General features: G+C 38.8%; 2 protein-coding genes across 2 annotated transcripts in view; one reads left to right on the top strand and one right to left on the bottom strand.

Moving 5' to 3' along the window:
* The window catches only part of GABA-B-R3 (gamma-aminobutyric acid type B receptor subunit 3), a gene marked incomplete at its 3' end in the record, with an annotated part of 284881 nt that overhangs the window by 159394 nt on the left and 98527 nt on the right, over positions 1 to 26960 (bottom strand). The gene's annotated exons all lie outside the window — the stretch shown is intronic.
* Positions 98 to 24983, top strand: LOC141432233 (putative fatty acyl-CoA reductase CG5065). Its single transcript, XM_074093764.1, has 11 exons — positions 98 to 157; positions 2762 to 2852; positions 3615 to 3727; positions 7266 to 7388; positions 8747 to 8872; positions 13041 to 13188; positions 14211 to 14312; positions 16179 to 16365; positions 18004 to 18110; positions 21766 to 21895; positions 23543 to 24983. Exons 1-11 carry the CDS (start codon positions 140 to 142, stop codon positions 23802 to 23804), a joined length of 1407 nt encoding a protein of 468 aa, XP_073949865.1. The 5' UTR covers positions 98 to 139; the 3' UTR covers positions 23805 to 24983.

Raw genomic sequence — 26960 nt, 5'->3', positions numbered from 1 at the left:
GTTGTATCTTTCGCTAAAAATCGAATATGCTAATATTTTTAAATATTCTATTGCGTATTTAATGACATCTTTAATACTTCTGAGTTCATTCCGAGCTGTTTCATTCTTCGGCCGACCGCTGGAGTGCCAATATCCACTGATGATGTCTCAGAGAAAGGTGAATCAGAATCAGAATATTTTTTTTTTAGTGTATAGTGTCACTCAGATGATAGTATAAGGTAGTTTCAACAGTTACCTGTTCCGGGCATAATAGTGTTAAAGAAAGGTGAAAAAGGTTTTTGGAATATTACTGGTTGTGGAAATTGTGGTTTAAGTTGCATTTGCGTAGTATTTATTAAAAGCTTTTATTTAATTTGCAATGTACTCGTATCTTGTATGTATGTGTAGTGTATGGGTGTATGTATGTGGGGGTCAAATCTTGCAAGTTAAATTTGACCCGCTCGCTTCTAGTAGTGGATTGTTATTTGAAATTTGGCGCACTTAGGTATGTAAATTGCGTGATAATACAATAATCTGGTAGTGACATCGTGGTAGTTAATGGGTTCGACTTGAAATTTGGTATGCAAATCTAGTTTGGGTGACAATGCAAGTATAGTCAACAAAATGTACAGTCACCAAAAAACATCTTTTATTAAAAATGTTTTTTTTTACCAAAATCTCATTTATTTTACACTAGCCTGTAACTCTGTGTGTATTTTTTTATCGCCATCCCGCGGGAAATATTCAATCTTATGTCCTTCCTTGGACATCAAACTATATTCATACCAAATTTGAATTAAATCAGTTCAGACGTTTAAGCGTGCAGTGGTACAGACAAACAAACGGACAGACAGACTATACAAACAGCGAGATAGAGTAACTATTAGTAAACACAACAACGGGACAACACTTCCATCCTCACCATTTAGACGGTTGGCGGTCCTCTACTGTGCGTTTTTCCAGAAATTTCCTGCCTCGCACAGCAAAACTCTGGAATGAACTATCGCCTGCGGTATTCCCGGACCGATATGACCTTCAAGTTTTCAAGAAAAGAGCGTACTCCTACTTTAAAGGCCGGCAACGCACTTGTGACTCTTCTGGCGTTGCAGGTGTCCATGGGCGACGGTAATCGCTTACCATCAGGCGATCCGCCTGCTCATTTGCCCCCTATACCATAAAAAAACAAAAAAGATTTCCAACTAAACTTATAAATGCAAAAGTTTGTGGGTGAAGGGCAAGTTAGATGAAAAGGTTTTATTTAGATAAATGTAATTTCACACATGAATTTCGAAAACTCAAAAGTAGCGAATCGAGATTTGAACTACGACCCCCTTTTTGAGAGGCTATAGGTCCACTAGGCCACCACGGCCATACGAGGGCGGTTTGATAAGTCAGTGACTTTAAGTAAAAAAAAAAACTTTTTCACAAGATTTTTTTTTATTTTTCTACATAATCTCCTTTCAACTCGATGCATTTCGTCTAACGATGTTCCAGTTTTTGTAACCCCTAAAAAAACATCTTTTGTCAAACCCCGAAAAATATGCTTCAGTTTCAGATATGACTTCCTCATTTGATGAAAATCTTTTCCCACCGAGCCATTTCTTCATGTTAGGGAACAAGAAAAAATCACACGGTGCCAAATCTGGAGAATAGGGTGGGTGAGGCAGTATTTCATAACGCAATTCTACTAATTTGGCTGTTGCGACTGCCGACGAGTGTGCAGGTGCATTGTCGTGATGAGAAAGTATTTTCTTCTTTGCCAGGTGTGGCCGTTTTTTCAGAACTTCTGCATTAAAAAAAAGAAAAAAAAAGTTTTCCAACAAAGCAGCATTTATTGTTTTACCCTTCTGTAAATAGTCGATATGAATAACACCTTGGCTGTCCCAAAAAACAGTGGCCATTATCTTTCCTGCCGAATTAACGGTTTTCGCTTTCTTAGGGGCCCGTTCGCTAGTAGAAGTCCACTGTTTTGCCTGTTTTTCGTCTCTGGCGTATAATGGTGAATCCATGTTTCGTCCACCGTCACGATTCGACGTAAAAATTCAGTAGGATTACGTTTAAATTTGGCTAAGCATTGCTCGGAAGTTGTTACGCGATGTCGTTTTTGATCGGCTGTGAGCAAACGCGGCACCCATCTTGCGGAAAGCTTTTTCATACTTAAAATATTATGCAAGATATGAAAAACTCGTTCAGATGAAATGTGTACAGTCTCAGCTATCTCACGTATCTTCACTCGACGGTCATCCAAAACAATATCGTGGAATTTATTCACGATATCACCAGTAGTCACTTCAATCGGCCTTCCAGAGCGTTCTGCATCATTGGTGGTGATACGTACAGAACGAAATTCCGTAAACCACTTGTGTACCATACCCTGAGATGGAGCAGATTCCCTATAATATTTTATAAGCCGGTCTTCAGTCTCTTTGATAGTTTTCCACGTAAAAAGTAATGTTTAATTAGCACACGAAATCACTTTCTCCATATTCAACAATTTTCCGTGAATTTTCCGATATCATCAATTAATTAATTCCTCTTAATGGCGGCCATAAGGCTTGGGCCAATGTCAGTTAAATTAAAGATAAATATATTCTTCTTATTCAAATTCGGGTTTTGTTCGCAAACCTTGATAGAAGCTCGATATTTCACCAAGTTGCATGCGCCATGATGACAATAGCTTCTCTAAAATCAAGGTACGCGGAATAAAACCCGAATTTTAATCATAAAATTTGAAAAAACAATATAGGTACAAGTGTTAAATTGTTTTTTTTTTGTCTTTTAGGAAGTGTCACAGGGCAGTAAGATGTCGCCAGATCGCTGCTCTCTCTCGGTTGCAGACTTCTACTCAGGAAAGTCGGTGTTCATAACCGGAGCACCGGTTTCTTAGGAAGGTACCGCAAAATTTACAAGATGTTAATTATATAATTGAAAACCTCCAACGCCCCAAAAATATATACGTGACAAAGATTATTTTTAAAGCTAGCCGTATTTTTAATAATTACAATGGAAAATAAGGTTTAGTTTCTAACTCAATGCAAGTGGTCGCTAAATGGCCTCTACCTTATTAAGGGTTAAATAAATATAAGTAGTCGGATAACCAGCAACATAATCCTATTAATATTCTAAATGTGAAAGTTTGTGAGTGAGTGAGTATGTTTGTTACTCCTTCATTCACGCTGAAACGACTGGACGGATTTGGATGAAATTTGGCAAAAAGTTAGTTTATAACCTGGATTAAAACATAGAATACTTTTTATCCCGATATTTCCATGGGATAGGGATAAAATCTCTTAATAACAACCGTTGGGCTTAGAGTCATGAAATTTGGTATGTAGGTAGCTGGACGTCTGGAATAACATAGGATACTTTTATCCCGATATTACCACGGGATAGGGATAAAATCTCTTAATAATGGGTGTTTTAATTTAACGTCAATGAAAACCACGATGTAATTTTAGGGAATTCCCACGAGAATTTTAGGTAATAAAATCCCGGAAAAACTTACGCGTGCGAAGCCGCGGGTGAACGCTAGTTATAAATAAATTATGAATTTATGACAAAGCTAATTATTACAAGATGACAGACAGTGCTCCTTAAGGATATACCTAAAGAGAGGTTAGCTATAAATATTTATTGCATAGCTGTTTATTTCAAGGTACTTATAGAAAAACTCCTGTACAGCTGCAAGGACATTGACAAAATTTATGTACTGGTTAGAAAAAGTGTGGAGCCGCTCATCAACAGCCCGGTAAGTAATGTAGAAACAGACGCGTACGTAACGTAAAGATTTACTTGAGGTCTATATTGGGATCAATACTAATTAATAAACATAAATGTAATTTTTGCCATAATGATCATTCGCCGTGACTATTTTTTATAGAAAACAGTAAATCTTGACTGTTTAGTAAATAAACCTAACCTTAGTGCTAGGATGGCCACTTCAAAGTTCCTGATTTTATTGGTTGTATAGATAAAAATACCCTCGACATTGTCACTTCAAAGTTCAACATCTCAAAAACGGCTGAACCGATTTTGATAAAACATGTCTAAGAACCATCGCTAGAAACCCTGCTTTCAATTAAAACCGGCCAAGAGCGTGTCGGACACGCCCAAAATAGGGTTCCGTAGCTATTACGAAAAAATTAAGTAATATTTTTCTGAGGATTTCGTATTTTATACGGAATCTTCCAAGTTTAGGTATATTTTATACCTTAGGCTGCTATTTACTCATAAACTACTAATAATTCTCAAGCAAACTTAGCCGTTATAGTTTTTCTTGTAAGTTTGATATACTTACTACCATCCTGAATTTTTCAAATTTTTCCACCCACCGGTTTAAGGGGGGGGGGACGCTCGATTTTAATGAAAATTTGCACTTTAAAGTTGAATATTTCGCAAACAAATCACTGAATCGAAAAATCGTGTTTGCAAACCCCTAATGGTTTTAAAGACCTATCCAACGATACCCCATACTATAGGGTTGGATGAACAAAATAAAACCTCCCCACTTTACGTCTATGGGAGATACCCTAACAAATATATTTTTGAAATTTTCGTTGTACTATTTTGTCGGCATAGTTTACATATATATCCGTGCAAAATTACAGCTTTCTAGCATTGATATTCCGTGAGTAAAGCCGCGGACGGACGGACAGACAGACAGACAGACAGACAGACATGGCGAAACTATAAGGGTTCCGTTTTTGCCATTTTGGCTCCGGAACCTTAAAAAGGGCTTCATTTAAATCGGTTCACCCATTTAAGAGCTACGGTGCCACAGACATACACACACACAAACATACAGACACACATAGCGGTCAAACTTATAACACCCTTCTTTTTGCGTGAGTTATGGCAAATGATCATTATGATTACCTATGACAAATAATTACGATACAACGCGGGAATGCTGCCAGCCTTCTGGGCACCATGAACAGCGACGGTGACCTAGGAGGGATTTTTATTTATAGGTTAGGCTAGCTTATATATTTTTTTACATAGTCATATTTTTAAATGTTGAATTTATTGTGTTTTATTGCTTATTGTTTTTTGAAGTCAGTTAAAAACATGGACGTTTTAATTTTCAATTAGACAGACCAAAGGGAAAAAAGGTACATTAAGGTAACAGTGCGTCTATTACCGTGGTACTTAAGGAAGTTTTCAAATGAGTCCCAAAAGATAAGGGTATCAAAGCTCCTTAACAAACGAGATTTTTTTTTTATTTAAGAGCGTTTATTAAACTTTCAGTGTCGTAACTTTTTGGGCTTGTTTTAGTTATTAGTACTTGATAAAATAATTATTGAAATCAAAATACCCAAATCTTCTATTACCGGTGGTAATGGACAGGCTGTGATTCTATTACCGCGAATTGAGCTTCTATTACCGAGGGTAAAAACAACAGCAATTTTCTACCATCGGTAAAAGGAACCCGACTCATGATTTTGAACTAATACCGAGTGATTAAAAAAGGCTTTGGTTCTGTATATTATATTTTACACCAATTGTTTTTTTGAGAAAACTAAATAAATAAACTAAAATATGATTCAAAAAGTGTATCCAGCGCACTGTATTTTTTTATGCTTATGCCGCCAGTAATAGTTTGATTTATGCATGCTGAGTAAAAGTCACAACTTTATCAAAAAATCTGCACTTACGTTACCCTAAATGTGAATTTTTTTAACAGAAAAATAATGTGTCTTTAAGAACCCTATTACCGACCCTAAGACAATTGAATTACTATTACCGAGGGTTATGCGATCATACTATCGTTAATTGGCTTAATTTGGAGTATTGTAAAATCTAATTCCGACCCTTACAAACAATAGAATAGAGTTGTGTTTGCATTACAAATCAAAAATACTAATTACATCCTTGGCATGTAGGTAACCAAAATTACATAACTGGTAAGTAAATATAAAATTTCATCGCAATATTTAAACAACTTGCTAAAATAACGGTTTCTATACAAACTACAAATTCAGTATTGAAGTTTTTGTTAAAAATTAAGTCTTTGTTAATACTTTACATACCACGGAAATAGTTTTCAAAAGCGTGAATAGATCAAGATTGGAATAACTGTTACAAATTATATAAACTATAATTTATACCAAAAATAAAGCATGAAGAACCAAAATCACCACTTTAACTATTACCGTGGTATACCACGGTTTTACAATCAACAGTTAAAAATGGCGCCTATCGCCGATGTATTTTATTTTCCATTTTAATCGTATTTCCGGGCCATAAAATATACAAAAAGTATTCAGAACTCTTACAAAAAACTATAAAAAGCCATTTAAAAGCTATAACAATAGTTCAATTGCCATAACTATTTTGTAAAACACTAAATAAGATTCGAGTCTGCTTGTATGTGGTGTCACGCGTTAGTATGGCAAATCCTCTTCCGTCGGTGCCATTTCGGAAAATCACGAATTGGGGATCTTTGATTCAATACACTAGCGTTCATAGATCCGTGAGTCGACTAAATAAGCTTTATCGTGTAAAATATATTTTTTAAGAAATCTATCGGTTTGATTATAAAATGCGTATTTTAAATTGCCGCGGTGATGGCCGTCGATTTCGATACCCCCGGTAATAGGCGCCGTTACCTTAAGGCTTACAATGTTACGGATCGCAAATGGGACCATTTACTTGGTAGAACGTTTTAAGCTCTTGTGATTTTCATTAGTTAGGTAGCCCATATAATTTCTGGACATAACTTTTTGGCTAGCCTACACCAAACCCTTTATTTTAATAACATTTCGATTGTAAATCTATTATCTTTGACTCTAAGAGCGTTTTCACATTATCCGATCCGATATCGGTATCGGATGAAGATACGATATCGGGGCAAGTAAAATGTATGAAATATGTACATTGTCCGGCCCGATATCGGATATCGAAGCCGACACCGAGACATTGCCGGCACCATCGGACGCCCGTGGGCTGACGCACGATAATGTTTCTAAGGGTGCTATGCGTGTATCTAAATTGTCTCGTGTGCGCAGAGCTCGATGGCGGCCATTTTGAGCCGGCCGTATCGGAACGATTTTGTTGAAAATATGTGAAAACAGCACATGGTGTCGGCTATCGGGTGTCGTCCATTGTCGTCCGATACCGATATCGGATCGGATAATGTGAAGACGTTCTAATTCACGAAAGCTTAGAATGACTTTTATCCGTTGCCTAGTATCCATTACAAGCTTTGCTTAGTTTGGGGCTAGGTTAATCGGTGTCCATTCATGATATTCAGTATTTTTTTAGTATTACTTTATTATTGTTTTCAGGCCTTCACTAGACTTAAGGCAGAAAGACCTCAAGATATGACTAAAATCATAGCAGTAGTGGGAGACCTGTGTTTACCAAACTTAGGTATCAACGTTGAAGATGAAGCTAACCTGCTAGAAAATGTACGTATATGTTTAAAATATCGAAGAATAACAGACTAACCTACCTAAACTATAATTGACAATATTTTCCCTACTCGTGTACCTATATGTCGGCGACCAATCGTAAAATCCGCCAGATCACGAAATTCCTAGGCATATCGTGAAATAGCGCCATTTCATGAATTGGCTAAGGGAGATCCTCCATATCGTTAAAAACTCATCGTTCAACGATTTGCCTAGTGACGTTTAGGAAGATCATGAAATTCCTAGGCTTATCATGAAACGCCGCCATTTCATGATTTGGCCAGTTTAGGTAGATCATGAAATTCCTAGGCATTTCATGAAACGCCGTCATATCGGTTCTGGCACTTCGTCGGCCGCTGCCGTGGCACGCTCACTTCGCTCGCTCGGCTCGTGCGTTGTGGTCACAATTCATACTAACCACTCCTCGCTTTGCTCGTCGTACCTAATTTTTCTTTTTTTTTGTTGCATATCACAATGTGCCCGGTATAAGTTAGGAATATCGACAAATGCGTTGCTCTAATCGATCTGCCGTATTGTTTCTCCAGGCACATCGTGATATGCCTGGCCAGCTTTTAGGCATATATTATGAAATGGCGCCATTTCATGATATGCCTAGGAATTTCGTGATCTGGCGGATTTCACGATCGGCCGCCGACATATATACATTTAATAATACGATAAATGTTACAAAAGAGGTTTTTTAGTGTCTACTGGTACGATATTGATATTGGTAGGTTGTATAAGAAGGGTCAAAAAAGGCGAGTTGCAGGTGGTAGGACCTTGTGCAAGGTCCGCCCGGTTTGCTATCACCATCTTGCTCGCTAATCCTACCGTGAAGCAGCAGTGCTTGCACTGTTGTGTTTTGGCGTGGAGAGTAAGACAGCCGGTGAAATTACTAGCACTTCTACGCATCTGCAATACCCCAGGTGTTGCAGATGTTTATGGGCGGTGGTGATCTCTTACCATCAGGAGACCCACTTGCTCTTTGCCATCCAGTCGAATAAAAAAAAGGCGAGTGGCGTGGGTTACGATGTGTGCATAGCGAACATGTCACGAGCATGGTGAAGACATGCACCTGTCTGTCTTCACCACGCTACCAGATGTATGTCACATCTGTCTGTCTCACATCTGGTAACATGGTGAATGGTTGTGTTGCTCTGAAGATGAGCTTGAAACGAGCCAGTATAGTTTGGTGGTGGTGATAGATGGGTTTGTGTGTTTTCTTACAGTGTGGAGGTGGAGGAACCGCAAGAACACAAATTTCTTGCATAAACGTTAGCTATCATAAGGTCGCGGATGAGCAAAGCAATTGTTTTAGTACATTGATATGATCTATAATGAGTTCTTTGTTTTAGGTGTCCATCGTTTTCCATTCTGCAGCCACAGTGAAATTCAACGCACCGCTTCGAGAGGCAATGAGAACTAACGTGGAAGGCACGGGCCTCGTTCTTGAGTTGAGTCGCCGTATGAAGAAATTAGAGGTGACTGACTATGGTCTATTTGTGAAACCAAAATACTAAAATGACAGTCTGAAATGTCAAATGTAAAAATAATGTGGCCGCCATGAAACGAACAGTGCTGCTCTATGATTTCGGTTTCCGATATATTGTAAATAATCGATGCCAATAAAAAACAAAACTTGTAAAAAAAACAAGTCTCGCAACGCAATTCAGTTCTCCTTCCGTAAAAAGTTGTGAAATCCATGTAATACCAAGTCGGTTAATTTATTCAGTCCCTACTTAAGGGTCCTTCTGTCTTAAGTTATTTATTACGTAATTAGCTAACCTTACAACAGCTAATAGTGACCATATCAATATAAAAATATTTAATGTTTTAAAGTAATACATTGACTTGGCCATCTTAATATTTTATACATATAACTTCCTATCAAATGAATATGTCGCTAAAGTCGAACTTTCAAGTTGACAGACACGTTTTTTGGCATTATTGTTTTATGACATGCAAACGATGTTTGATGTTTGATGTTGGCTGATGGTACCTACAAAATCCTTCGGTGATAACCGGTTTGCGGCACATCACTATTTATGAGACGCAAAAAACAGGTAACGCATGAAACGTCATTTTATTAATATTAACCCCCGACGCAAAAAGATGGGTGTTATAAGTTTGACCGCTATGTATGTCTGTGTGTCTGTGTGTCTGTCTGTGGCACCGTAGCTCTTAAACGAGTGGACCGATTTGAATACGGTTTATTTTATTTGAAAGCTGGTTTTCTAGCGATGGATCTTAGACATGTTTTATCAAAATCGTTTCAGCCGTGTCAAGATCATCAGTTCTTTTGTTCGCTGCGGTAGGAATCTTAGACGCATAATGGGTATTTACTTTACTTTTAAACATATTTGGGACCTACAATTTGAAACACCCATGTATGCTATATAACTATGCAAGATTATGGAATTCTCGGCCTGATGCTGCAGCCAGGATATCCAGAACACTAGTAGGTACACTCTTGATAAAACTATAGCAGTTATATCGTGTTTGGATTCGTTTTGATCAGTATTTGATTCAATGGTGGCAACAGGATGAGCTGATGCTGCAGCCAGGATATCCAGCACACTAGTACACTCAATAAAAAAAAATAGCACATATGTCGTGTTTGGTTTCGTTTTGATCAGTAATTGATTCTACATACAATGCAGTGTTGGCAACACGACGAGCTGATGCTGCAGCCGGGATATCCAGCACACCAGTATACTCTTGAAAAAATAATAGCAGATAATAATATGTCGTGTTTGATTACTTTTGATCAGTATTTGATTCTACATAGAATGCAATGGTGGCAAGACGATGAGCTGATGCTGCAGCCAGGATATCCAGCACACTAGTACACTCTATAAAAAATAATAGCACATATGTCGTGTATGGATTCGTTTTGAACATAGTATCTCGATTTAATAAATAGACCATAGCTGTGGCCCGCGACTCCGTCTGCATAGAATTCGTTTATCGCTGTCCTGCGGGAACTATGCAGTTTTCCGGTTAAACTATCCTATGTCCTTCCCCGGGACTCGAACTATCTGTGCACCGAATTTCATCCAAATCGGTTCAGCTGTTCAGACGTTAACTCCACATTAAAAAAATAGGCAATTATCTCAATTATTGCATCGAAAATACAAACTGAGACATGGATGCACAGAAAAACCAGAAAAAGAGACCAGCGCTGGGAATCGAACCCAGGTCCTCAGCAATCCGTGCTGCGTGCTTTAACCCCTACACCACCGCTGGACAGGAATTTAGACACGAATTTTTCCTACGCATACATATCTCAGGTTGCTTATTTCTACTACGCTACTTATGCAGCAGCACTAGCGACATCTATGTTTTTCGCTCTCAACGAGAGACGTCACATTCTATCGGAACCAACCGCTCACCCAGACAAGAGATGTCGCTACTAAGCAATCAAATTATGATTGGTTATTTGGAGTCTTTTGTATTTTTTATTTCAACTCCAAATTTGTTACTTTTACGGGTATCCCGTGAAACCATATCGAAAATACAAACTGAGACATGGATGCACAGAAAAACCAGAAAAAGAGACCAGTAAAAGTAACAAATTTGGAGTTGAAATAAAAAATACAAAAAGACTCCAAATAACCAATCATAATTTGATTGCTTAGTAGCGACATCTCTTGTCTGGGTGAGCGGTTGGTTCCGATAGAATGTGACGTCTCTCGTTGAGAGCGAAAAACATAGATGTCGCTAGTGCTGCTGCATAAGTAGCGTAGTAGAAATAAGCAACCTGAGATATGTATGCGTAGGAAAAATTCGTGTCTAAATTCCTGTCCAGCGGTGGTGTAGGGGTTAAAGCACGCAGCACGGATTGCTGAGGACCTGGGTTCGATTCCCAGCGCTGGTCTCTTTTTCTGGTTTTTCTGTGCATCCATGTCTCAGTTTGTATTTTCGATATGGTTTCACGGGATACCCGTAAAAGTAACAAATTTGGAGTTGAAATAAAAAATACAAAAAGACTCCAAATAACCAATCAATTATTGCAGTCAGTATTGCGCCCCAGGGTCTCCACTCCAAGGTCTTCCTGCACCACGAGTCGTGCTTTCGAGCGACGTGGCCCGCCCATTGCCACTTAGGTTAGCTATTCGATTAACAGCGTCTGCGACACCACTTTGCTCCCTAAGCCATTTGTTTGTTTTTCGGTCCCTCAGCGTTAACCCCACCAGCTTTCTCTCCACTGCTCTTTGGGCTACCTGTACTTTGTGTATGTCACTCTTTAGTAAGAACTGGTAGAATCATCATCATCCCAGCCCATATACGTCCCACTGCTGGGCACAGGCCTCCTCTCAGAACAAGAGGGCAGGACTGGTAGAATACATTGGTTAAATATCCTAGCTTTTTGTTCTGCTGTGATTTTCATTTTAACGGCAAAGTCTATTTACGCATAGGCAGCCCACATGAGTGTCCAAAATTTCAAGATTCTAAACCCAACGGTAGCATTTTCAAGATTTTATCCCTATCCCGTAGGAATAACGGGATAAAAAGTAGCCTATATGTTAGTACTCTTTTTGGTTCCAGCTACTTTCATTAATTAATTGATTGATTCAGGAGTTACTTAGCGAAGGTCCAATGAATGAATCAAAATATCTGAGAAAGAAAAATTTATTAAAGTCAATGAATTAAAAACCCTCCCCTTTCCCCCCTCAACTTGCCACTCTGCTAGCACTATACCTTAACGAATATTACTCTATACAATCTTTTTAGGGCTATTTAAGACGGTGCTGTGATAAGGCCATGATGCATTGCCATGTGGGCTAAATAAAGTACGAGATCTTAAGACCAACTACCGTAGCCAGTACACACACACACACACAAATACACTATAAACATAGACACACAATACACAGTAGACTTTTGGTTTCATATAAAAAGAGAGAGTCACGCAACGAGCTATGGAGAGAGCTATGCTTGGAGTTTCTTTGGGCGATAGAAGTTGAAGTGGCAATGGGCAACAGATAACCGTTGGGGGAGAAAAGTCCTCGAGTAGCGACCACGAACCGGAAAACGAAGCTTTGGCAGGCCTCCCACCAGGTAGACTGACGACGTCGTGAGAGTTGCGGGAAACCGGTGGCGTTCTAAGGGGAGGCCTTTGTTCAGCAATGGACGTCTTCTGGCTGATGATGATGATTATAAAAAGAGCGCCTTTTGTACAATACCTACAATACAATACAATAACTCTTTACATACTATGTTTATGTTTGTGAAATTAAATTTGCGAATAAAATAAACGAATAGAAAAATATATTTGGTTTTGAAGAAGTGAGATAAAATGTTTTGGATCATTACTTGAATTAACACCAGTGTCGTCACCATTTCAATTTTTAACCTAATCAAAGTTGGCTTGGTATTGTTAAGTCTTAGGTTTGGCGTGGATTCATCAATATCAATGTTAATTGAAAAATTGGGCGCCAATTTAGGGACCAATATATCGTACCAATGCTTGGCATCATGCATTTTTTTACAAGTAGGTATGGCAGTACCTTTAAATATTCTGTCTTCAAAAATATTTCGTCAAATTAGCGCACCAACATATACATCAAATGGACCTCACGACACTAACGCCATCTAGCGATATTTAACTTGTCAGAAAACCCATATTGTTCAAACTACTTTTTTAAGGTGTTTATCCACGTGTCATCGGCGTACGCGCAGCTCGACAAACTAGTCGTAGAAGAGGTGGTGTATCCGCCGCCTGCGAAGCTAGAAGATGTGTACGAGCTCTTAGACAAGCACGAGCATGATGTGAAAAAAGTGTCAAAGTTATTGAGTAAGTAGCACTCAGCAGAAAAGGCACTTCCTCGATTGCCATCCAGTCGAATAAAAAAAAAGGCCCACGGGCCTTTAAGGCTTAGGCTTAAAGTTTAAGCCATTAATATAAAAAATAATAGTCGAGAAAAAAATACCCTCCACTATGGGAGGTACTTACATTTAAAAAAAAAATATACCATTTTGTTAGTGTCCGTGCAAAATAACAGCTTTCTAGCACTGCTAGTCTCTGAACAAAGTCGTGGATATGGGGAAACTGGGTCGCTATCATTATATCGAAATTTGTCACGTCGATTTTCATTTCATCGAAAACTATTCCATGAATTTTATTACTGTTTTTTTTTCTAATCACAATATTCAATTCATTCATTCATTACTTTTTATATAATCGAACAACTTTTCATCGCAAATCATTTCGAATCTGCCTCAAATCGTAGCGTAACGATTAATTGAGCTTACCTGTCATAGAATTATCAGTTATTAATAGTATCAAATTATCGAAACATGATTCACAGACGGTACGTCCTATATATTATTATTGCCACGAACAATGTTTCATCGCGGTCACGTTTCATCGAACGATGCATTTGTTCATTGCAGCATGTGTAGAAAATATATTGCAGTCATACATACATACATAAAATCACGCCTCTTTCCCAACGGGGTAGGCATAGACTACATCCTTCCACTTGCTATTGCAGTCAGTCGTAAGTTAATACACATTACCCTCTATTTAAGAATCCAACAACAAAGGTCATTTGTGAAGCAATATTATCCGGGTTGCTATAAAAGAAAAACCTAATATCATAGGCTAAGGCTTAGCCTTCTGAACCTAACCTATCCCAGTCGCTTCTGCTCCGAACCGTCCGAAAAGCCGTCCGAAGCATAAAAACCCGAAGATTATAACCCGGAAGTTTAATATACCTACATCAGATCGATCTTATATCATCTTTATTCTTTATTTGATTGACAAAAGAATATACGAGTTATTTTTTTTTAATATTTAATAATTTTCTGTTGCAGAGGGATTCCCTAACACTTACACGTTTTCAAAAGCCCTGGCCGAGACGCTGCTAGTTGAGCGACGCGCGCGCATTCCGCTCGTCATTCTCAGACCCTCCGTTGGTATGCTTTGTTACCCTAACGCTTATTATACTAGACTAAAAAAAAACCGCAAGAATAAATAAAGTCTGTGGTAGAGGTGAGACGTACTAGGCAAAACGCGGACTGAGTCTTGCGAGTACGCGTCCACAAAAAGACTAGATCCAAAGACTAGGTCCACGAGTATCTACGAGTACTTAACTCAATTGACTCATTGCGTAAACAAAATGATTCTCGTAAATGCGCTCCCGTAATAGTTTTACGAATATCGAACTACCGATTTCACGTCACAGTTCAGTCTTCACACTTCATATTTGTTTAATTTTAACTTTTAGCAAGGGGAAGCGGCGGGAAGCGAAGATTTAAACCAGACTTTACACGGAAATAATGTTTATTACTGAGAAGCGATTACAATAATTAATAAAAAAAGCCTATTTACCCTAATAAAGACACTAACACGTCTCGACGTAGGAAAGAGCGCTTAACGTGCTATATTAGGTCCCTAGAATTCGATACAGACACGATTGTTTCCTTGGACCTGATTATTCTGAATCTACCAAACGTTGGCGCGATTTAATTTGACCGGTGGCGCCATCTCTTGGCGCTTCGGGAAACACTGCGTGTGGTATCTGCCGATGATTGTCTAAACGGGGTTAACTAGCGCCATCTGTTGGCAGCGTAGTGAATGTGGTATTACAAACTTATATTAAATACCGACTAAAAACTTCCGTTCATACTTTATACAGGCTTAGTATTGTCAGCAATTTTTATAAAATTTTCATTTAAAAAATGTACATAAATGCTAGTTTCCAAGTTGGCGGAACGTTGTCAGCCGCCGTACTCCTAAATGCTCGTACGCTAAAAGAATCGCGGGCGGGAACGCGTACTCACGCGTCCAAGCCAAAACCTATTTCAAAAACCTATTCCAGTAAATACGTCTCACCTCTAGTCTGTGGATTAATTAAAAAGAAATGTAATAGTCAAAATACCACGCACAGGACTTATCACGGTAACACACACGTAATATACGTACGTACGTGCGTGGTATTTTGACTATGAGTGAAAATCACGAAAGTTTAAGACGTTATAAGAAATTTAAATTACGACGACCCAATAAAACTATTTAAGTGTAAATATGCCATTTTGTGTAGTGATCGAAATACATATAAACATTTGACATAACGATCGGGGGGCATAATATCATTTTACATGTAGGTCCCACGTATGATTTAAAAAATAAAATTTAAAAAAAACCACAGACACAAAAAACGCCAGCAACCAGCAAAAATAAAAAAAAACGCCGCCAAAAAAGACAACTAAAAAGTAAATAATAATTATGCACTACCTAGCTGTTGCTCCCGACTTCATCTGCGAAGAATTCGTTTATCCCTATCCCGCGGGGACTATGCTGATTTCCCGCAAAAATAGCCTAAGTTAATTTAGTATAAGCACCTAGTAATATTTTTTTATCTAAGCGTCGTCGGTGTCCAATACAACATATGTACTTTAGTTTCCTGTTAACCTTAGCGGTCCCCCGACAACGACGACGCTTAGATAAAAAAAAAATACTAGGTACTTATACTAAATTAACTTAGGCTAATTTTGCGGGAAATCAGCATAGTCCCCGTGGTTGCGATTTTGTGTCATTCGTTTACTTTTCGTTGTTATGTCCTCGTAAAATGTACCTACATTATTTTCAATATGACTATCATTATATTAGACTATTCATTTATTTTGGGTGTAGCTTGTTGCCATGGTATAAGCAGTATAATTATAAGTATTGCAAACATTTTTCTAATAAAGTGTGTAAGAGCGATGTCTCCTGGGTTACGAGACAGAATAATAATTATACACTAAAAAGTTGACTGACCCAAGCATGATGTTTATTAGTGATGCCAGCAGTATCGGAGCCCATGGAAGGCTGGGTTGACAGTTATCAAGGCGCCGTGGCTTTGTTCATAGCTACTGCCAAAGGCTGGATTCGGGTGTTGCACGGGCGGAAGTCTGTAGTGGCTGACCTCATACCAGTGGACTATGTCACCAATATGGCAATTCTTGCCGCTTCCCAATGCGCAGGGTAAGTACTGTGATAGGCGTGTCCTGCCACTAGCAATGTAAAGCAAATTTCGTTTTGGCAACCCTAAAAATAAGTTAGCCGTGGCGTCCTAGTGGTTCGCATACCGCGTCTTAGGTCTTGTTCGTTCTGACCCGCCGCCCGCGGCGTGCAGCGGCTGGCGGTAGACGCTGGACGCCGCGGACAGCGGTTGTTTGGTCGTTCTAGAACGTAACCGCGGCTGCAAAAGCGGCGGCGGTTTCTGAGCTTTTGATAACACCCCTCTTTTTGCGTCGGGGGCTTAAAACAAAAGAAAAAGAAGAACAATAAGTTAAGTTCGTCTATCTCTTTGGTAAATTTTTCCTTATTGAACGCTAGCGTTCACCCGCCGCAATGCTGCAAAATTACTAAAAAACTAGCCAAGAGCGTGTCGGACACGCCCAAAATAGGGTTCCGTAGCCATTACGAAAAAAAAAAGTAATATTTTTCTAAGGATTTCGTATTTTATACGGAATCTTCCAAGTTTAGGTATATTTTATACCTTAGGCTGCTATTTAAGAGTAAAACTACTAATAATTCTCAAACTTAGCCGTTTTAGTTTTCCTTGAAAGTTTGATATACTTACTACCATTCTAAATTTTTTCAAATTTTTCCACCTAGCGGTTTAGATTTTAGAGGGGAGGGGACGCTCGATTTTAATGAAAATTTGCACTTTAAAGTTGAATATTTCGCTAAAAAAATCAATGAATCGATAAATCGTCTTTAAAAACCCGTAATGATTTTAAAATACCTATCCAACGATAACCCACACTATAGGGTTGGACGAGGAAAAAAAAAATCACCCACACTTTACGTCTATGGGAGGTACCGTAAAAAAATTTTTTTTTAGTTTTTAATTGTACCATTTTGTCGGCAAAGTTTACATATACACGAGTATCCGCGCAAAATTACAGCTTTCTAGCATTGATAGTCCCTGAGCAAAGCCGGACGGACGGACAGACGGAGAGACAGACAGACTGACAGACAGACATGGCGAAACTATAAGGGTTCCGTTTTTGCCATTTTGGCTCCGGAACCCTAAAAACGCCGCGTGCAGCGGGCGGCAGTCGCGGGCGGCGGGTGGACGTCGTACGTGGCGGGCGAGAACGACCGCTCCCGAACACAGCATAGCGGCGGGCGACGGGCCGCTGGCCGCTGCCCGCCGTGGGTGGCGGGTGGCGCGTGGCGGGCTGCTGGCCGCTGCCCGCCGTGGGTGGCGGGTGGCGCGTGGCGGGCTGCCAAGGCCTTAAGCAGCTACGGTTGTGAGTTTAAACCCAAGCTCGCACCCACTCGCACCATTGAGTTTTTGAGAATTTATGATCGAAACTCGTAATTGTAGTATGTGCGAGTCAAATCTTGCAAGTTAAATGTAATCCACTTTCAGTGGTCAGATTGATTTGCAATTTACCATACTTATGTAAATCTGGTGACAATACAATAATCTGGTAGTGACATCTGGATAGTAGTAGACGGAACTCCTCAACGGTTAATGACGTCGTTTTGAAATTTGGTACTAAAATGTAGTTTGGATGAAAATGCAAGTACAGTCAGGAAAAAAGCTTGTATTATATATTTTTTTTAACCAAAACTTATTTATTTCACGAAGAAAATGGTCTGTTTCAGATGCAAGCAGGTACAAGTGTTTAATTGCTGTTCAGGTACAGTCAATCCAGTGACATGGAGACAAGCTGACCGTTTTTATATAGAAGAAGCAAAAAAAGATGGATTTAGTAAGTCTATTCATAACTTATGTCATACATTTACGGGGGTTTCTATTGGGCAAACTACCACGGGGGCCATATATAGATTTAGCTACGTTTTAAGCAACTAGTTTTCATTTGTGTTTTTATTAATAAATTTAATTTCCTTTTTTTAGGGTTCCGGAGCCAAAATTGCAAAAACGGAACCCTTATAGTTTCGTCAAGTCCGTCTGTCTGTCTGTCTGTCCGTCCGTCCGTATGTCACAGGCATTTTACTCGAAAACTACAAGATGTATATCAATTAAATTTGGAGCCGCTATTTAGTTTTGTAGTTAAATTACAAAAATAAATATTTATAAGGGGGCACTCCATACACGTGTAACAGAAATTGAATTGTTTTTTAACTCGCATCAACGTGTGACACAAAGTTCGACAGCTCTTTTGAAAAGATAGTAAGTTTAGTAAACTTTTTTGATTAAGTGAAGATTTCCGGAAATAATCGCTCCCAAAGTAGCAAAAATTGTGCCCCCCCCCTCTCTGTCTTGTAAACCGTTTGTCCAAAAAATATGTAAAGGTAACGCTTAATAAATACTTTCAACGAAAATTGGTTTCAACATGATCTGATATAGCGTTTTTGAGTTATTGCCGAAAAACTGCGCTTCTCAACAAAAGGACGTAAGTGCCGTGAAGATACGCTCTTTTTTGGTAATAGACTTTAAGACTGTAGTAAGTGTTTTAATTGTGTTATAACGCACATAATATTACTTGATTTTTTTCGTAACGGCTACGGAACCCTATCTTATTATCTTGGGCGTGTCCGACACGCTCTTGGCCGGTTTTTGTTCATAATTAATTTATCTAGATATGTATTAATGTGACCCGCTTAGTTAGATAATTTAGTCAAATTTGTTGCATAATAGTTATGAAATTAAAATTATCTCCAGTAAAACCACACGGAGTGCAGAGTAAACAAACACGGCCGGTCAGCAGGCCACGGCCGCCATTGCATACGCAGCGCCACCAGTGGCCAAAAAAGAAACTATTTTACGATGTGCCCGGTATAGAGCTAGGAATATCGACGAATGCGTTGCTCTAATCGATCTGCCGTATTATTTCTCAGGAACATCGTGATATGTCTGGCCAACATTTAGGCATATCAGGAAATGGCGGCGTTTCATGATACGCCTAGGAATTTCGTGATCTGACGGATTTTACGATCGGCCGCCGACAGATACGCAGTATTTGGGTCAATCAACTTTTAAGTGTATGTAATTCTGTCCCGTAACTCGGGAGACAATCAGTGGTACAGTTTCTTAGATTTTTTTTGCAATATTATGCTATTAGCATGATAAGATGAGCCATGATGGAATTGCCTTAAAACTGTCACAACTCCCAACTTTTAGTGGGTTTTTGCACCCCGTGCAATACAAACAAACATACAAACGTAGTCCCGGTCTCATTTGAAAACTAGGCAACAGATATAGATTAAATTTTGTAAGTATGGATCTATCCCTGTGCTTTTTCAGATTTTCATATAAATGTGTAATATCATAATTACAGGAGCTCAAAAGTCGTCAAAAAAAAGATGTCAACTTTGCACGAGAATTACAGACTAATATAAATCATTTTTACAAAAAACGAAAAAACCACAGGCATAGAAAATATATAATGAATATCTTGATTGTAAAATATCATTGATTTTTGTGCTATACTTTTCGTATAATATGAGGACAACGAAACCCAAAATTCAACTGAACAAATCTTGTAAAACCTACAGCTATCTCGATATAAATTACGAACGTCGTTGCGGAAGGCATGGGGGGGACGGCTGCGAGCGCTTATGTCACGAGCGATAAACACTTCTGAGCCATGTTTACAAGCTGTTTTCCAGGGTCATCACAAATCGCCTCGCACGCAGGTTTGACGACTTCCAGCCTCCCAAACAAGCCGGCTTCCGAAAAGGCTATAGTACTGTGGACCATATACATGCGTTGCGGCAGGTTATACAGAAGACCGAAGAGAACCATCCACTTTGCCTTGCATTTGAGGAGTACGAGAAAGCCTTCGATTTGATCAGGACTTGGGCTGTGCTGCAAGCTCTCCAGCGGTGCCAAGTTGTCTACCGGTATATCGAAGCGTTGAAATGTCTGTACGAAAACGCCACTATGCCCGTCGGATTACAAGACCAGAGCACGAGCCTATTCCTCTGCAGCGGGGAGTCAGACAAGGAGATGTGATCTCTCCGAAACTGTTCACCGCTGCATTGGAGGATGCTTTTAAGATTCTGGACTGGAAAGGACGAGGCATTAATATTAATGGCGATTACTTCATTCACCTTCGATTCGCCGACGATATTGTAGTTAAGGCTGAAACGATGGAGGACCTCAGTGCTATGCTCGCTGATCTCAGCAGAGTTTCCGACCAAGTTGACCTGAAAATGAACATGGACAAGACGAAAGTCATGTCTAATGATGTCCAGGTTGTGCCAACTCCCGTTATAGTCGGAGGCTCTGCGCTCGAAGTTGTTGATGACTATGTATACCTGGGACAAACGGTCCAGTTAGGTAGGTCCAACTTCGAGAAAGAGATCACTCGTCGAATTCGACTCGGCTGGGCAGCGCTCGGGAAGCTTTGCGGTGTCTTTTCATCCAAATTACCGCAGTGTTTGAAGTTAAAAGTCTTTGACCAATAGTGCTGCCAGTGATGACATACGGATCTGAGACGAAGGCATTAACGATGGGCCTCATGCGGAAGCTCAAAATCACTCAGAGGGCTATGGAGAGGGCTATGCTCGGGATTTCTCTGCGGGATAGAATCAGAAATTATGACATCCGCAGTAGAACTAAGGTTACCGACATAGCTCGAAACTGAAGTGGCAGAGGGCGGGGCACATTGCTCGTAGGACTGATGGCCGATGGGGTCAGAAGGTTCTCGAATGGCGTCCGCGGACCGGCAGACGAGCTGTCGGTAGGCTTCCAACAAGATGGAGCGACGACCTGGTTAAGATCGCGGGATCGCGGTGGATGCGGAAAGTACAAGACCGGTCTGAGTGGAGAGCCTTGGGGAGGCCTATGTCCAGCAGTTGACGTCTTTCGGCTGACATGATGACGATGATAAAAATCTCATCCATACTGTAAAAGCAACTCCTTTTAACAAAAAGTTTTTTAGTTTTTTTGTGAAACAATGAGTTATTTGTGGTAAACTTAAGGTTAATAGGCAGCCTGTTGTACAGTATTACAGCTTGATGGCTAGAATACCAAGGCGCAAGATGACGTTCATTTTGCTCTTCGCGCGTTTCATTCTTGAGAAATTTTGTAAGTAGCACTAGAACATATAAACTAGGTACTGTCAATATTCCTAGTTCTTGAAAATAATTTCTACAAGAAATCGTTAAGGAATTCGAAACATGGTACGAACTACTCTATTTATAATTATACGTAAGTGCTCTATTGATGTTGTATTTGAAGCTGTTTCCTAGATTTTAATGCTGTATCTTAATTTGGATTCTATCATTTCAAAATAAACTGTTTTGAGCTGCTGTATACCCATGACCTCCCTAAGACGCCGTAGGGCATAACATCCTGACGCTATTGAACTCTCAACAGCTTCTAGTTCATGCTTCCAATTTAGGGGGAATCAATACGCACACCAAGACATTTTACACGAATGCTGAGTTTGATTTCAGGTGACTTGGCCTGTATCTTTCCCTGCATGGTACAGCATGCAAGTGTGCAGAAGCTCATGAGTTTTCTCATCGAAACACTGCCAGCGTACTTCTTAGACTTGTTACGGATATTGGGAAGACAGTCACCCAGGTACTTAAGTAGATATTTGCTTTAAGCATGATTTCCAGTGGGCGGACGACGGATGCAATTTACGTCAAAATCATGTCGAACAATATACGTTATGTGGATATGACTACAATTGGTTTAAAAAAGAGAACATAATTGAAAAATAGTTGGATAATTTTATTGTTGTAGTAAATAATCCTATTTTATTTTACATTACATATTTTCAGTGCATTCCTTTTATAGCTGACTTTCCACTTATGTAGGGAAAAATTACCTCTTTACATCTACAGATGTAAGTGGTACGTATTTGTAAAGTGATACTTCACCATTATTAGGAAGATTATCACCATCACTCAAATTTCTATACATTTTTACCCAAAAATATTAATCGAAGTTTAATTATTGAAAGTTAAATTAGTTTAAAGTCTTATCCATCTTATGCTTTCGTCACCATATTGCATCCATCGTCCGCCCTTTAATGATTTCCACCAAATGGCTCGTATTGGATCGGATCGGAAAGAATTCTTCTCTCAATCTTTTTAGGGTTCCGTACACAAATTGTAATTTTTTTTTAACAAAAAATGGAATCGACTTTAAAAACCTGGAAAATATTTTTCTACTAGTTTAAAGTCGGTGCCTCAGCACGAGCCAGCAGGAGTGGAACTATAAGTCGTCTACCTTATCTACATTCTATATATTAGGCTTCAATCACTCCTGCTTGCTTATGCTAAGGCACTGATTTCAAACTAGTAGATAATTATTTTCAAGGTTTTGGAAGTAGGTTCAATTTTTTGCAAAAAAAAAATTATTGGTTTATAGAGGTTTTTAGCCCGCTTTAAAAATTCGAGGGTTTGCCCTCGATTTCTCTAAGATCCCATCATCAGATCCTGACTTGGTTTCTATGGGCTCACCTCGGAAGTATGTCCTTTAGAACAAAAAAATAATTTTGAAGTTCGGCCCACAATTGGCGGAGTTACCGCGTAAGAAACACTAAAAAAAAAAAACATACAGACGAATTGAGAACCTCCTTTTTTGAAGTCGGTTGAAAACGGAAACCCTATTACTAAGACTTCGCTGTCCGTCTGTCTGTCCATCTGTCACCAGGCTGTTATCTCATGAACGGTGCTAATTAGACAGTTGAATTTTTCACAGATATGTATAACTGTGGCCGCTATAACAACAAATACTAAAAACGGAATAAATAAATGTTTAACGGAGGTTCCCATACAACAACCATGATTTTTTTGGCCGGTTTTTGGTAATACAATAAAACCTGGGTAACTGGCACACTAAGGGACCTGCAAATTTGTCTCTTTTATAGAGGTATTAATAGGATGAAATAAAGCCGAATATGGGCAGTCAGGGGAAAAGACTAGTGTTGTTTTGAAAATTGGTACAGTTATACCTTGCAGTATCCAGATGAACATACTAAAAGTCCTCAAGGGTGGGAGTATGCTGATAGAGTAAGGGGGGGTTGAAGGTACCTTTTTTAGGTTTTTGCTCATATCTCGAATATTTGTACAAATAGCATTATGATTACTTCGGACAAAAGTTTATACATAAAATATCCTACAAATTTGGTCATATTCATTTTTTCTCTACTATTTATACCTACTTTAGGAGCTACGGGTTGTGTACGTGGTGTGTGTTTATTCACATGAATCTTCGCAGATACATAAGATCAATATCAAAGTTGGCGAATCTTCGCAACGAACTACGGGTCTTCACCTCTACCACCTGGCAGTTCCGCTGCGAGCGTGCGCTCGCGCTGGCAACTACCCAACCCGCTGCTGCGGGCCCCTTCCCCTGCTGCGCCCGCAACATCCAATGGCGGCCCTACCTCGCTGCTTGCCACAGAGGCGTGGTCGCCTATTTATTTAATAGGAACAGCAATGTTAATGCTGGTGGTACTTACAGACGTTTGGACTTTTAAGTTGAGAATTTTGCTATCGTCATCATCAGTATCATCATCATGTTAAATATATTGACCCGGATCATAAAACAAACCTTACCTGACCTACTGTGTTCTATAAAATTATTGGTTTCGGAGAAAATTCAGGGTTGGGAAATGATACAATTGGTAAATGAAACATCTGGCAAACAATAATTCTGCGACCTTTCAGTTGCTTCGGTTGGCAGTGGTCTGCATCGACCGTGAATCGACTTTGACTTTGACTTTGACTACAGGGGCGCCAACTTAGGGGTAATAACGACACCTCCTACGTATACTGGTACAAGTGCATAATCATAAATTTACAGGAGAGCTGTTCAAAGGTTCCAAAACCTGTAACTTTCTCATTTGATGATATAACTTTTCAAAATTTTGCATTGGTTCCAAAGAAAATAATTGCTTTCTACCTGTATTCATGGAATTTTGAAATTTCTTATAGTTTTTGAGAAAATTGCAGATACACTACTATACGCGTATTTTACATCTTGTAGTTGTGCGGTATACTGAGCTAATTACCACTTGTTCCAGTATACGGCGTAATGCGTAGATTATTGATCTAACGATATTTTTATATTGTATATGAATTTTTAGATGAAATACTTATATGGCTTGCAATGAACAATAAAACAGATGCTCTTTTACCTTCATCTATTGATTTATAAACGTTTTTATCACTTGCATCAATATACGCTAACATTAGCATGCCACTTGTACCAATATACCGCTAGTAATGTTTTAAACGTGCTATACAAAATACAGAAATATACCTTTATAAAAAACCTCACTTGAAATATAAATGGTTTTATTAAGAAAAGTAATTGTATTAAGTGCTTTAAATTAATGGAAGCACATTCAATGGATTCGTATTCCTGTTTAAATGTGTACTCGAATTTTATTGTGAAAGGTTCCTCATGTGATACATATATCGCATCGCACCCATTTGTATCCACATAACGGTTTAGCTTTTTGTGCCTCTTCAGGGTTCCGTACCCAAAGGGTATAAACGGAAACCCTACTTCTATATACTACTTCGCTGTCCGTCCGTCTGTCACCAGGCTGTATCTCATGAACCATGATAGTTAGACAGTTGAAATTTTCACAGATTATGTATAACTGTAGTCGATATAATATATATATAACAAAAATAGAACAGAATAAATATTTAAGGGGGCCCCATACAACAAATGTTTTTTTTTTGCCATTTTTTTGCTAATCCTAATGAAGTTGTATAGATGGTATGGAACCCTTCGTGCGCGAGTCTGATTAGCACTTTGCTTAAGCCAAGCTTTGACATGAAATATTGAGTCAAAGTCAAAATATCTTTATTCAATTTAGATTGTAACAAGCACTTATGAATGTCAAAAAAATCTACCACCGGTTCGCAATAAACCTAGGTATATTTTGTAAACAGATTTACAATCATATTTTAGTGATATCTATACATCACAAGTATTTAGCACAACTACATATTTAAAACAGTTCTCAATTCGCTATTTGGAGTAAGCACTCGCCAATGCGGATCGGAATTATTTCCAAATTTCTCTATCCATGATATAATCATTAATTTTAATAATACGCCTTATATATTAATGTCTTCTTGACAATAGATTTAAATTTTGTGTCTGTTTCTGAGTCTTGGGAAACTTCTATAACTTCATACGGTTTACCCGTTTTCGCCATATACATAGCCAGGTACCATTTCTTAGGTGTGTATAAAAAAATGTGTATAGGGGGTTATTAAAAACCTGTACTATACTTTAAACCACATTAGGGCTACTAATTACTAATATGATCCAAGTAGAAAAATACTGTGATTCGAAAAAAAAAAGTTTTGCATGGAAGTGGAGTCGCAAGAAGACTTTCTAATTTCGATGTTTTCCCACTTATATCGTATTAGTAATCAGTAGCCCTAATATGGGTTACAGTATAGTACAGGATTTTTTTTATTAACCTGTAGGTATATTGAAATTTACTGTTCTCATTTTAATTAAAGCATGCATGCCTTCGCCTTCTTTTTTGGGATGCTCAACTACCAGAATGCAATGTAATACTGCAATGTTATATTTATAGCACGCGTACATGTAGGTATAGCCGAGGAAACTGAATCACGTACTGGTACTGGGGTGGAACCGTTGTACTACCAATGTTATGTTGACATCCCATACATTTGCCAAAGAAATCATAGCGAAATAGATCACGAAAAGGTTTCACATTGGATTTAGTTTCCATGACTGTCTATGAGAAATACGGCTATTGTGGTCTTGCCCTCCGCAATCGTCAGACCAAAACATGTTTTTTTTTATATGTACTATCAAATTATGTGTTCGTAGAACAGTTTAAACGGTCCGCACGCAGCGACGGCTAGCGCGTACACTGAGGCAACTGCCAGTTACACTGGACTTCCCCGGCCCCGCGACAATATCGGTCCCGCGTATAGTGGTGCATGTCGGTTGCCTCAGTATACGTTGTACCGATTAGCAAAACGGTGTTAGATGCATTCATATACGTCACTTTATTTCCAAAACTAATAGGAAAATCCGTGCAAATTTTTTGTGGTAGGTAAATAGGGAAATATTAATCACAAAATTGCAAAAAACTAAAAATCAGAAATTTGTCACTTGTACCAGTATACGTAGGAGGTATCGATAAGGCGCATGGGATTTTTTAGGGGCTTAATATTTTTAGGGGTATATTTAGGGATTTTGCCATACTATGTTTGTGTGATATAGGAAAATATTTATGCCAACAAAAAATTACAGCATTACAGTAAACACCAATGCGCTGTAAAATTCAAATTATACAAAAGACATACTAGATATACGAGTTACTACTAAATATATCAAAATTACCATAGGTGTCCTTACAACATTTGAAAAGTTCCCTTTATTTCCTTAGGATCCAATAATCAGATCCTGATTTGGTGGTTATGGGATCTAATTGAAAGCATTTCTAGACGAACGCAAAAAAAAATCAAATCGGTTCCTAAATGATAGAGTTCTGAGGTAAACATAAAAAAAGAAAAATAGAACCGAAGTGATAACCTTCTTTTTTGAAGTCACGTGAAAAAATACGTCCATCGTACGTCGTCCAACCGTAGCGTAGCAGCGTATCGTATCATAACGCCGTATCATTAAGTGT

Source organism: Choristoneura fumiferana, chromosome 10 (genome assembly GCF_025370935.1).
Source record: "Choristoneura fumiferana chromosome 10, NRCan_CFum_1, whole genome shotgun sequence".
Classification (NCBI taxonomy): domain Eukaryota; kingdom Metazoa; phylum Arthropoda; class Insecta; order Lepidoptera; family Tortricidae; genus Choristoneura; species Choristoneura fumiferana.
The sequence above is the reverse complement of the archived record's forward strand: the minus strand, read 5'-3'. Positions and strand labels throughout refer to the sequence as shown.